The sequence below is a fragment of the Rhinatrema bivittatum genome, chromosome 7, assembly GCF_901001135.1.
Source record: "Rhinatrema bivittatum chromosome 7, aRhiBiv1.1, whole genome shotgun sequence".
NCBI classification, from domain to species: domain Eukaryota; kingdom Metazoa; phylum Chordata; class Amphibia; order Gymnophiona; family Rhinatrematidae; genus Rhinatrema; species Rhinatrema bivittatum.
In genome coordinates, this window is record NC_042621.1 from 116688593 (window position 1) to 116702824 (window position 14232).

At 42.3% G+C, this 14232-nt stretch overlaps 1 protein-coding gene across 2 annotated transcripts in view; it reads left to right on the forward strand.

Annotated features, from left to right (window-relative positions):
* LOC115095397 (neurotrypsin-like) overlaps positions 1–14232 on the forward strand; it is a 94772-nt gene that overhangs the window by 67093 nt on the left and 13447 nt on the right. The window contains exon 13 of one of the 2 annotated variants that reach the window (XM_029608974.1): positions 952–1030. The exons of the other annotated variant lie outside the window; for it this stretch is intronic. Within the exon in view, the coding sequence (XP_029464834.1) occupies positions 952–1030 (79 nt within the window). The remainder of the gene's footprint in view (positions 1–951; positions 1031–14232) is intronic. 2 annotated transcript variants of the gene reach the window in all.

The window sequence follows — 14232 nt, forward strand, 5'->3', positions numbered from 1 at the left end:
CTCTGTAAAGAAGCATTTTTTACACGTTCTCTCTGAACCTCCTCCTATCAGCAGATTCCTCGCCTTACATGAATTATCTCGTACAGTGCTGTATATATGTGTGCATTCTAAGTGCTGTACTGTATGAATAATAATTTTCATAAGAACATCATTTGCATTTACTGTGGAAATTTTGGGAGTTTGAGGTCCTTCATTATAACTGACAGATTAAAGCTTACTTTAGAACATTTAAGAAGGAGAAATGGAATTGAAGCAGAAACAAAATAATGATAATTATATGCATATAAGATTTCTGTTCAAAGCTCTTAGCAGACAGATTACCCCCAAGCCCTCGCCACAGCGTACCACTTGGGAGCCGACATATCTGCTATACGGAGAAGGGGCAGTTCGTTTGTGTGACACCTAAAGATGCTGGATAACTTTGGGAAGCAAGGACTTGTGGTTCATGCTGTGCAGGGGATTCTTACTAAATGAGGCCAGCTTATTACCTAATTACACACGGTACTTCAGCATCCTGATTTCCTCCTTGAGTGGAGGATAGAACAGGCAGTGCTTTTCAGCAATGAAGACTTGTCAGTGTTTGACGTACTGGTTCAATGAAAACCAGGTTTGGACAGAGCTCCCAAGATGCCCCGGAGATTGATAGCAGCACCGACAGATTAACTTGTAACAGTATTACGATCAGAATTACGGCTGAAGTTGGGAAACAAGGGTGGTGGGGCAAAGGTGGCGGGGTGAAGGACAGGCATCCTTCTGTCGCCGTTCCTAGGGGTGAAGCCGCAGCATTGCACTCTGATCCTAGTCCATGGACCTGCAGCCTGTTTGCCTGGCTCGCTCATTTGGTGGACAATTTAATGCTTTCAGAATATTTGGCTTTCTTGAGCAATTGCATCTTTTGTTTTGTCAATGCGGTCTGCTTCTGAAGTGAAGGTGGCTGGTTCGATCTTTCAGGTGCTGCGTCTGCCGTGTGTGGGCTTCGCCTCTTGCGTCGTCGCAGGAAGAGAATCATCGGAGGAATCGAGTCAACCAGGTAGTGAGTGCCACCTCGGAGGTATGGAGGGCAGACCTTTTGGCAGTGGGCACTGCTCATTTATCCTGTGCTGGTGCTTTCTCACCTCTGAAAAGTAAAGGTACTGACAGTCTCTGAGCCCTGCATTGGATTTCCAACGTCTCCCAATGACTTCTTCTGCCAGATAGTATCCTAACTAATGTATGGCAGACCCTTGACTATGGGCTCTCCAGAATGATGCATTATGTGAAACATTTCTGCTCATAAGAACAGTGCTTGTTGGGTTACTGACATTTCTCCCTACAGAGGGTACAGAAGCCAGTCCATGGGTTTTCATGTAAGCTGTCAAGAACTGTTTGCTGCCTATGGAGGAATGACCTACCTGTTACATATTGTTGTTAACCTTCAAGTATCCTAGGGGCTTCCAAATTATGAAGATCCAGCAATAATTATTATTTATATTCTGCTTTTCAAAGCAGATTACATGCAAGTACTGTAGGTATTTCCCTATCCCCAGGGGGCTTACAATCTAAGGGGGTCATTTTCCAAGGAGGGCGGAGTTGGGGCGGAGCAAATGTAAAGTAGGGAGAATTTATTGTGTGCCGCAAAACAGCTGCAGCTCATAACTACACCTCTTTCATTTGTGTTACGTTGTGTGCTAGAGGCCAGTAAAGGTTTATTGCAGTTCATGATGTTTCCTAACAGGCCTGTTTCGGGGGGGGGGGGGGGGGGGTGGGGGGGGGAGAGAGAGAGAGAGAGAGAGAGAGAGAGAGAGAGAGGGAGAGAGAGAGAGAAAAAAAAAAAAAAAACCTTGCTATAGTGCCTCCTCCCTAGACAGGTATTTGTATCCCTATGGGAGGCCCACCTAGTAACTCGAGGTGGGGTTTAGGTATGAGTGTAGGGGGTTAGGGGCCACTTTGACATTCTACGTGAGATGTACGAACAGAACAGTGGTCTCTTGTGAAGATTTGCTGGCCTTCGGCATGAGGAAACTCACTCCAAGATGAGATTTGGGCAATGTTCTCTCCACCTAGCTTGATGGACACCAACAAGCTAGGTGGAGAGAACATTGCAGAAATCTCATCTTGGAGTGAGTTTCCTCACTCCGAAGGCCAGCAAATCTTCACAAGAGACCACTGTTCTGTTCGTACATCTCACGTAGAATGTCAAAGTGGCCCCTAACCCCCTACACTCATACCTAAACCCCACCTCGAGTTACTAGGTGGGCCTCCCATAGGGATACAAATACCTGTCTAGGGAGGAGGCACTATAGCAAGGCTCTCTCTCTCTCTCGCGAAACAGGCCTGTCAGGAAACATTGTGAACCACGATATATACTGGCAATGTAGCCCAAATTGGGCTAATAGTGCAACTTGCAATAAGAGCTTTTTGCATAGCTGATATCACAATTTGTGATACACATGCTTATTAGCATAAGGTACACCCCTTTTTGGTATCGCATGCGATACCAATGCGATATTGGAAAATGAGGCCCTAAATTTGCACCTGAGGTAACAGAGGGTAAGGAGCAGCAGTGAGATTTGAACCCTGGCTTCTCTGGTTTGTAGCCCTCTGCTCTAGCCACTGCTTAACTGAACCATGTCCAGTTTGTCCTGAGCATTCCTACTTGCAGAGGGCTTTCCTGAGCACTGACAGTCCTGCAAAGTGTTTAAAATCCCAATGTCAGTTGTCATTTGAAATCTGGTTGTGAGAATATTACACACACACACACACACACACACACACACACACAAAGACACCCAGAGTCTTACAGGGAGAATGTTCCCCCAGCTGGAGTGCAAACTGTTATGTTTACTGCACTTAAGAACTTAAGAATAAGCAGGTACATTGGTGCCATATACTTTGAATGTGCTAGTACTAGCAAGGAAATAGGCCTGCATATATGAATTGATAAACTGGGAATGAGTGCACAAAGCAAAGCAGCAACAGCAAACATTGGGTCCATGTTGTCCTCATTAAATGTGGGTGGAAGCAAGGAACAAAGATATTACTGTTCCTCAGTGTAAGGCAGAGCATCCAACCTCAAAACTATTTAAACATTAGAAGTACAGACAAGGGTCACTAAACTAATCAAGGGAACACAGACGTTTATGGGACCTTTTATTAAAGATTTATTTCATAGGAACAGAAAGAGGATAACTCCTGTGTGACTAAGGCCTTATGTGTGCTGAAAGGTTATCCAAACTGAGGGGTATTTAATTACACCATATAGATATGTCAGTGCATCTTACAGAGATCTCTGAGGTGATTTTTTTACTCATTGGAACAGCTAACAAAATAAGGGGGCATTTTCTTAGCTAAAGGTCAGACCAAGGGTCCATCAAGCCCAGTATAATGTTTCAAACAGTGGCCAAGCCAAGCACAGGTACCTGGCAGGAACCCAATGGGTAGATAGATTCCAAGCTGCTTATCCCAAGAATAAACAGTGGATTTCTGCAACTCCACCTTAATGGTTTATAGACTTTTCCTCCAGGAACTTGTCCAAATCATTTTTAAATGCAGCTACACTAATAGCTTTCACCACATCCTCAGGCAATTAATTCCAGAGCTTAATTATTTATTGAGTAAAAAAATATTTCTCTTATTAGTTTTAAAAGTAATACCTAGTAACTTCATTGTGTGTCCCCTAGTTTTTGTACTTTTTGAAAGAGTAAACAACTGATTAACGTTTACTGGTTACATTCCACTCATTATTATATAAACCTCTATCATATCTCCCACAGCCGCCTCTTCTCCAAGCTGAAGAGTCCTAACCTCTTTAGCCTTTCTTCATAGGGGAATTGTTCCATCTCCTTTATCATTTTGGTTGCCCTTCTCTGTACTTTTTCTTATTCTGCTATATCTTTTTTGAGATGTGGTGACCAGAACTGTACACAATACTCAAGATGAGGGTGCACAATGTAGCGATACAGAGGCATTATGATATTCTCTGTTTTATTCTTCATTCCTTTCCTAATATTCCCTACCATTCTATTTGCTTTCTTGGCTGCTGCTGCACACTGAGCAGAAGATTTCACTATATTATAATATAATTATAATTATCAATGATGATGCCTAGATCTTTTTCCTGAGTGGTGACTCCTAATGTGGAACATTGCATTGTGAAGCTATAATTTGGGTTACTCTTCTCTAAGTGCATCACTTTGCACTTGTCCACTTTAAATTTAATTTTCCATTTGCATGCCCAGTCTCCCAGTTTTGTAATGTCCTCTTGCAATTTCTCACAATCGTCTTGTGATTTAACAACTCTGAATAATTTTTTGTCATCGGAAAATTTGATCAGCTCACTTGTTCCCATTTCCAGGTCATTTATAAATATATTAAAAAGTGGTGGTTCCAAAACAGATCCCTGGGCATTCCACTATTCACCTTTCTGTATTGGGAAAATTTACCATTTAGTCCTACTCTCTGGTTTCTATCTTTTAACCAGTTGGCAATCCACAATAAAGCACTGCCCCATCCCATGCCTTTTAATTTCCTAAGAAGTCTCTCAGGAGGAGCTTTGTCAAATGCTTTCTGGAAATCCAGATACACTATATCAACTGGCTCACCTTTATCCAGATATTTATGTACACCCTCAAAAAATGTAGCAAAGACCTCCCTTGCCTAAATCTATATTAGCTTTGTCTCATTAAACTATACCGATCTATATGTTCAGCAGTTTTGTCCTTTATGATAGTTTCTATCATTTTACCTGGCACAGATGTCAGACTCACTGGTCTGTAGTTTCCTGAATTATCCCTTGATCCCTTTTTAAAAATTGGGGTTACATTGGCAACCCTCCAGTCTTCAAGTACCATAGATGATGATAATGATAATTTACAAATTTCCAATAGCAGGTTCACAATTTCATTTCTCAGTTCTTTCAACACTTTGATCCAAGTGATTTGCTACTCTTTAATATGTCAATGTAAATCCCAGTAAAGTGTGTAAAGACTTTTGAAAATAACCCCCTTAGAGTACTGTGTGCATTTCTGGCCATCATATTTCAAAAAAGATATAGTTGCATTGGAAAAGATACAGAGAAGAGAGACTAAAGTGATAAAGGGGATGGAATGGCTCCCCTACGAGGAAAGGCTATAGAGGTTGAATCTGTTCAGCTTGGAGAAGAGACAGCTGAGGGGGGATATGATAGAGGTCTACAAAATCATGAACGGAATATAATGGGTAATTGTAAATTGGCTATTTACTTTTTCAAAAACTACAGAGACTATGGGCACTCCATGATGTTAGTAAATAGCACATTTAAAACAAATCAAAGAAAATTTTATACAAGAATGTCGGTATATAGAAATTAAAAATAAATAAATAAATAAAAATTCTTTTTCACTCAGCACGCAATTGAACTCTGTGGTTAAGGCAGTTAGTGTAGTTGGTTTTAAAAAAGGTTTGGACAAATTCCTGGAGGAGAAGTCAATAAACTGTTATTAAGAACATAAGAAATTGCCATGCTGGGTCAGACCAAGGGTCCATCAAGCCCAGCATCCTGTTTCCAACAGAGGCCAAACCAGGCCACAAGAACCTGGCAAGTACCCAAACACCAAGAAGATCCCTTGCTACTGATGCCAGTAATAGCAGAGGCCATTCCCTAAGTCAACTTGAATAATAGCAGTTAATGGACTTCACCTCCAAGAACTTATCCAAACCTTTTTTGAACCCAGCTACACTAACTGCACTAACCACATCCTCTGACAACAAATTCCAGAGCTTAATTGTGCATTGAGTGAAAAATAATTTTTTCTGATTAGTCTTAAATGTGCTACTTGATAACTTCATGGCATGCCCCCTAGTCCTTCTATTATCCGAAAGTGTAAATAACCGATTCACATCTACTCATTCAAGACCTCTCATGATTTTAAAGACCTCTATCATATCCCCCCTCAGCCGTCTCTTCTCCAAGTTGAACAACCCTAACCTCTTCAGCCTTTCCTCATAGGGGAGCTGTTCCATCCCCTTTATCATTTTAGTTGCCCTTCTCTGTACCTTTTCCATCGCAACTAAATCTTTTTTGAGATGTGGTGACCAGAATTGTACACAGTATTCAAGGTACGGTCTCACCATGGAGCGATACAGAGGCATTATAACCAAGTTGACAAGAAATGGCCACTACTTATCACTGCATGATAGAAGCATGGGATCTATTTACTGCTTGGGTTCTTGACAGTTACTTGTGACCTGAACTGACCACTGTTGAAAACAGGATACTGGGTGGGCTTGAGAGAGTGAGAGACTGTGTGTTTGGGAGCCTGTGAGAGAAAGAGTGTGTGTGTGTGTGTGTGTGTGTGTGTGTAAGAGCCTGTGAGAAAGAAAAGGGAGAGGATGTGAGAATGGAAGCCTGTGTGTGAGAAAAGAGTTCAGGAGACAGAAGAAACAGAAAGAGAAAAGAGAGCCTGAAAAAAGAATTAGAAAAAGATAGACAAGTGAAAAGTGGAAAAAAGAGACCAGTAACAACTGATTAGAAAAAAAAAAGATCAGGCAACAAAGGTAAAAAAAAATTAAAGTTTTTAATGATTGGAATATGCCATCTTTGGGAACATGCAGATATTTCTTATATTTTTTTATTTTGCACTATCTTTAGAGTTTCAGTATTCAGAGTCTGGTTTCTTAGGTTTTCTATTTTGGTTTTATCTGCATGTTTCTATTTCTAATTTGTAGCTCCTTATATCTGTATTAGTTGGGTCTTTGTTCTGCCTATGTATGACTGAGGTGCAGTATTTCTGCTAGTGTGTATTTTCTCTGTGGGGATTTGTAGCAGTCCGGCTTGTTCTCTTTACCCAGAAGATGGTGTATTATTGTTCTAGGGCCTGGTGTAATATTTGTATTGTTGCCTTTTCATAAATAATGGTGCTGTTTGACTCCTGAGAGTTAGTACTAAGGAATTTTTAATGTTGGCAATTGCTTGAAATAATTAAATTAAAATATTTTAAAGTTTCACTCATGATGCATAACAGAAATTCTTTGTCAGGTGCCCTCTAAGCCATTATTTATGGATAAGGGTACAATTAGTGGGGCTCAGACCTCTATGTTTCCTGCCCACCCATGTTAACTTTGGGCCCCCCAAAAAAATCAGTTCTGGCTATGCCAGTGCAATTTGCCTTGTTATATCTTCCAGGTACACTGAGATTTGTTTCAATTCTGCTGAATCATCACCTTTGAATATCATTTCTGGCACTGGTATCTCTCTTGCATCTTCCTCAGTGAAGACCAAAGCAAAAAATTAATTTAGTCTCTCTGCTATGGTTTTGTCATCTCTAAGGCCCCCAAATTGTATGTGCATATAGCCAAAGTTTACAAAATATAATATAAATGTATTTATATTTAGCTTTTCAGAACTTCAGAGTTGATTTCATTCAGATACTATAGGTATTTCCGTATCCCAAAAGTGTTTACCAGGCCACAAGTGGGATTTTAACCCTGATTTCCCTTCTTTATAAACCACTATCTTACTCCTCCACCCTTCAGAGAAGAGATTCTCTACTTGGATAATGGTGAATTTATGGAACATAGCAACATAGTAGATGATGAAAGAAAAAGCTGAATTGCATCATCCAGTCTGCCTAGGAAGGATATGGTCTAGTAGTGGCTAGAAAAATGGGCTCATTTCTCCCACTGACATTACTTGTGAACTTGGGCAAGTTAGTTTATCTCTCATCTCCTCAGGTACCCAAATAGATTATAAGCTTTTTGGGGCAGAGATTTATAAAACCTGAAAAAAAATGTTCTGAACCACCTTGAGCTAAAATTGGGAAGGTGCTCTAGAAATATCACATTATTAGTATTGCCTTCCCCTACAGCCCCAGCACAGCCTACCCTCCTGCTCTAAGCCCCCAATACAAGCTTCTCTCCTCTCCTTCCTCTGCAGCCCCAGGAGCAACACAATCTGTCTCACCCCCTCTCCCCTCTCCCTTTCCCCCTAAGCCGCAGCCTAGGCTATCCATCCGAGCTCCAGCCCTAGTTGCAGCACAACCACCCATAAAAATCCGCTGGAGGATCTTATTTAGTACCCTTCCCCCCCAGTTCCAGCACAGCCCTCAGCCCCAGCATAGTCTGCCCTCATCCTCCCCGCCCCCAGCAGCCTCAACACAGCTTACACTTCCCCATCTCCAGAAGAGTCATTCCCCCCCTAGGCCAAGCTTCTCCTCCCAGCTCCAGCACAACCTGTTCCCCCCAGGCTGAGCCCCTCCCCTAGCCACACTTCAGCCTGCCCTCCTACCAGCCCGAGCTTCAGCCACTCCAGCCTCCAGATATGAGGCTCGTTCTTGAGGGCTAAGAGCACTTTTCACCAAGTGCACACATGCAACCTCTCACTAACTGCTAGCTAATCATACATGTGGCACTCGGTGCAAAAGACTGGATAACCCCCTCTCACTGCTGGACTACTGTCTGCATCTTAATTTTGTTCAGTAGTGAACCATTTACAATTTCTAAGGGAGTAGGCATGTTCAAACTAATCTAAAGTACTTTTAAATTAGTGGTTTATTTTATATGTGTATGTCAGTGATCCTCCAGAGTCTGTAATTAATTTACTTATAACTACTCGATTACATATGTTATTGACCCTTGTTTTGAACTAATTCCCTATTATTGTATCAAATAAATAAATCTGTTGTTGAAAATCCTTAGGAAGTGATATTTCAGCATATGCCCTCCCATCCTTTGCTGCTAGAAAGAAAGGGGATATGGAAGCTGGGCTGTGGGAGCTGAAGCCTAGATTGCTTATGGAGTTCTCTAGAGTCCTCTGCTGGGAGAAGTATGGTCTTTCAGGACCTCTGGTACTAGAAAGTGCAGGGACTATGAAAGCTGGAACCTAGATGGGTCATCATTTGCAGGGAAAAGTATGCAATTGAGCCCTGCAGTTTTTTGCAATTGGAATTAGTGTGGGGGCTGCAGGAACTGAAGCCTAGACACATCTTTGTGTCCTCTGCTGGGGCTGTTGAGAGAAATTTGCAAATATGCCTTCAGGTCTTCTTGTGCTAGAAAGATTATAGGGGCTGAGAAAGCTGCTTGGAAAAGTATGCAAATGAGCCTTCCAGTTTCCTGCAGTTGGAAACAGTGTGAGAGCTGTGGAAATTGAAGCCTAGACTGCTCACAGTGTCTTCTGGAGTCCTCTGCTGGGGCTGCTGGGAGAAGAATGCAGATGAGAATTCTAGTCCTCTGATGCAGACAGATACCACTTCCTCCTAAACACATAGGGGTAGATTTTAAGAGAAGCGCGCGCGGGGTACATTTGTGCGCGCTATGCGGCGCGCACAAATGTACACCTGATTTTATAACATGCGTGCACTGCAGCACGCATGTTATAAAATCCAGGGTCGGCACGCGCAAGGGGGTGCACACTTATGCACCTTGTGCGTGCCGAGCCCTAGGGGAGGCCCGATGGCTTTCCCCGTTCCCTCCAAGGCCGCTCCGAAATCCGAGCGGCCTTGGAGGGAACTTTTCTTCCGCTCCCCCACCTTCCCCTCCCTTCGACTATCTAACCCATCCCCCAGCCCTACCTAAATCCCCCCCTAACTTGATTAACATTTTATGCCTGCCTTTGTCAGGCGTATCTTGCGCGCGCCGGCCAGCTGCCGGCACACCATGTCACGGCACAACCACTGTGCCGGAGGCCTCGGTCCCGCCCCCGGACCACCCCCGGATTGGCACCACACCCACGACCCTGCCCCTTTTTCAAAGCCCCGGGACATGGCATGTGCGCGCCGCCGAGCCTATGCAAATAGGCTCGGCGCGCACAGGGGCAGGTTTTCGGGGTTACGCACAGGGGTAGGTTTTCGGGGTTATGCGTGTAACCCTTTGAAAATCTACCCCATAATATATATATAGAGAAATATTATACCTGCCCTCACTGATAAGAATATTTTTCAGCTACTAGTCATTGAAACTTGAGTGCTTGTGGGATATCACTTCTTATATAAGTCAGTTTTTGTTGTCTTTCTCCTTGGTTCTCTTCTATCCTGGGTAGGTGAGCATATAAACTTCCAATTTTAATCCAACACCTACCTTCCACCACTATCTTGATGTCTTACCATCAAACTTTGTAATAATATAAGCAAAGCTAATGAAGCTGTTGCCCAACCATCCAATATCCTAGGTGGTCACCACCAACCTACTGGCACTGACTCCATTAGATTCTGGTGACCTGTAATTTGCTGATGCCAGCTCAGCTACCCCAGGACCTGTGGTGGCATTAGATCATGCTTCTATTATCTGCCCCTTCTTTTCTCCTTATCACCTTACAGTACAGTACCTACTACCTAGCCTCTATTGATCTGCTAACAGCACACAGCTGATTTCTAGGGAATTGTAGCCTGCTAGTACTTAGGGATGTGCATTTTTTTGAAACAAAAGTGTAAAATGGGATAAATGGACCCATTTTTATTTTGTTTCAAACAAAAAACAATAAAAACAAATTTTTGTGACTTGTTCATTTTTGGAAAGTAGCATACATTGTAAACAAATAACATGCACTATTTCCCCAAGATGGAAAACCCTAAAAATGATAAACAACAAAAAATCTTTGAAAAACAAACAAACAAAAAAAATAGAACAAAATTGGAAAAAATTAGTGTGCATATCTTTAGTACCTACTTGGCTATCTCATGGCCTGCTGTGTTACTATGCATTGCTTCCTTTATTAACCCTTTGCTTTTTCCATATTATCTCTCCTTTGCCTCTGTTCCTACCACAGTCCTTTGTACCTGTCTCAATCATGCTTGAATTCTATCACCTCTGTGTAGGGTATACCAGACATCTACCATCATTCCAGTAAAGTAGTCCTTTCTCATTTTACCTCTGATCCTTCACTCTCCAAATTTATAGCATGACTCCCTTGTCCTTCTAATTCCTTTTCTATGGAAAATGTCTCCTTCTTGTGATTTCTGGAAGCCTATCAAATATCTGAAAGTTTGTATCATATCATCCTTTTCCCTCTTTCCCCAGCAAGTATATTTTTTGAGTATATCGAGCCTTTCTTTATAGATTGTGTGTCAGAGGACCTGTATCATTTTTGTAGCGCTTTTCTGAATTGCTTCCATGCTCTCAGTGTCTTTACAAATCTATGGCCTCCAGACCTCAGTACTATAAGGTGGAAGTGTAGCTCCCACTTTGGTGTTAGAACTGAACTGATGTAGGGGACACATTCAGTCACAAGCCTAAATCCCAGTTTTTCTAGCAACAGTCCTTTCAACCCCGGGGCATGGATTCTGCCAATGAGGGGGAGGCGTAACCTCCTGGCCCCAAGGCGTGCATGGGAATGGGAACCCACTTTTAGTCATTTTCACTCTCTCCCAGTTAGTACTCACTGTCTGTTGGCTCCCAGGCATGGTACCTTCCTTCTGGATAAAAGCAGGCAGGCCACTGGACGTGATGTTCAAATAACGTTTACTGTAACAAAAAATAACTGCATAGTCCATTCAAAAAAATAAAGTTTATGAATCTTTGCAATAACACAGATGTAGTCCAGATTGATAAACTAAAGAGTAGCAAATCACCTGGACTAGATGATATCATCCTAGGGTACTGAAGGAACTAAAAAATGAAATTTCTGATCTATTAGTTAAAATTTGTAACCTATCATTAAAATCATCCATTGTACCTGAAGACTGGAGGGTGGCCAATGTAACCCCAATATTTAAAAAAGGCTCCAGGGGTGATCCGTGTAATTATAGACCAGTGAGCCTGACTTCAGTGCCGGGAAAAATAGTGGAAACTATTCTCAAGATCAAAATCGTAGAGCATATAGAAAGACATGGTTTAATGGAACACAGTCAACATGGATTTACCCAAGGGAAGTCTTGCCTAACAAATCTGCTTCATTTTTTTGAAGGGGTTAATAAACATGTGGATGAAGGTGAACCTGTAGATGTAGTGTATTTGGATTTTCAGAAGGCGTTTGATAAAGTCCCTCATGAGAGACTTCCACGAAAACTAAAAAGTCATGGGATAGGTGGCGATGTCCTTTCGTGGATTACAAACTGGTTAAAAGACAGGAAACAGAGAGTAGGATTAAATGGTCAATTTTCTGAGTGGAAAAGGGTAAACAGTGGAGTGCCTCAGGGATCTGTACTTGGACCGGTGCTTTTCAATATATATATAAATGATCTGGAAAGGAATACAATGAGTGAGGTTATCAAATTTGCGGATGATACAAAATTATTCAGAGTAGTTAAATCACAAGCGGACTGTGATACATTACAGGAGGACCTTGCAAGACTGGAAGATTGGGCATCCAAATGGCAGATGAAATTTAATGTGGATAGGTGCAAGGTGTTGCATATAGGGAAAAATAACCCTTGCTGTAGTTACACGATGTTAGGTTCCAAATTAGGAGCTACCACCCAGGAAAATGATCTAGGCATCATAATGGATAATACTTTAAAATTGTTGGCTCAGTGTGCTGCAGCAGTCAAAAAAGCAAACAGTATTTTAGGAATTATTAGGAAGGGAATGGTTAATAAAACAGAAAATGTCATAATGCCTCTATATCGCTCCATGGTGAGACCACACCTTCAATACTGTGTACAATTCTGGTTGCCACATCTCTAAAAAGATATAGTTGCAATGGAGAAGGTACAGAGAAGGGCAACCAAAATGATAAAGCGGATGGAACAGCTCCCCTATGAGGAAAGGCTGAAGAGGTTAGGGCTCTTCAGCTTGGAGAAGAGATGGCTGAGGGGGGATATGATAGAGGTCTTTAAGATCATGAGAGGTCTTGAACGAGTAGATGTGACTCGGTTATTTACACTTTCGAATAATAGAAGGACTAGGGGGCATTCCATGAAGTTAGCAAGTAGCACATTTAAGACTAATTGGAGAAAATTCTTTTTCACTCAATGCACAATAAAGCTCTGGAATTTGTTGCCAGAGGATGTGGTTAGTGCAATTAGTGTAGCTGGGTTCAAAAAAGGTTTGGATAAGTTCTTGGAGGAGAAGTCCATTAACTGCTATTAATCGAGTTGACTTAGGGAATAGCCACTGCTATTAATTGCATCAGTAGCATGGGTTCTTCTTGGTGTTTAGGTACTTGCCAGGTTCTTATGGCCTGGATTGGCCACTATTGGAAACAGGGTGCTGGGCTTGATGGACCCTTGGTCTGACCCAGCATGGCAAGTTCTTATGTTCTTAAGTACACACTGACTGTTTTCCCTCTGCTGTTCTCTGAGCCAGTAATCTCTATGGAGTAGGGACTTTTGAAAAATCCACACTCCTCCGTGACTGAAAGTGGGCTCCTGGCAAAAAGGCCAGGTCTCAGTCTCTTTATTGGTAATCAAACTGCTTTTCTCAAAAGAACTTCTCCAGGCAGATGAAGAAGCCACCTCATTTCATCTGGACATAGGGCAAGCAAAGCACCCAGACTCCCTTAGGCTGGGGGGGGGGGGGGGGAGAGTTTCCCTCCAGAAATGGGATCAAGTCTAAAATCTTCTCTTCCAGAAAACTCTCTTCCCTTTTCTTTCTCCAGGCCAGGAGTGCCTAGCAAGGGACCTCTACAAAAATCTCTCCTCAGAGCATCGGCTCCAACACCCTCATACCCAATTTATAGGGTCAAGCTGACCAATCCCAGCCTTAGGAGAAGGAAACTTTTAGGGATGGTCTAAAAATTCCCTGTCTCTTAGTGCTGTTACAAAAAGGGGAAAACACTAGCTGGGATTGGAGTATCCCTTACAGAAGTCTCACTAGTGACTTACAGAAGTGCAATATTGCCTCTTTTTTCCTGTTGATGATACCCCTATTTTTACAACTGAGCAGACATCTAAAATGCTTACTCATACATATTTCTTGTTTAACAGTTTCTTGTTCTTGTGTTTATAAATGACAAATAGCTAGTGAATTTTTACACCTCAAATACAAGATTTTGAAATGTTAGCTCTGAAACTCATTTTTCAAAATCTTGACCAATGTTCCAGTTTTTCCAAGTTCCATTTTATTTTTCACATTTTTTGCTAGCACATTTGGTCATAGCTGTTGCAGAAGTGGACTCTTGGGCTGAGGTGAGGTTGGTGCTACCCACAGGGAGGAGCCCTGCAGGTCCTCACTGTTGGCATGCAGAGCTGGCTGGAGCAGAGACCCAACAGGAACTTCACCAATACCAGCCCATGTTCCCCTTAGGTTGAGCCTTTGGGAGCCAGGGCTGGCTGAACTTAGGCTCGGGCCTCTGTGCAGAGATGAATCCATGGACAAAGAGACAGTTGGCCAATAGGAAGGAAA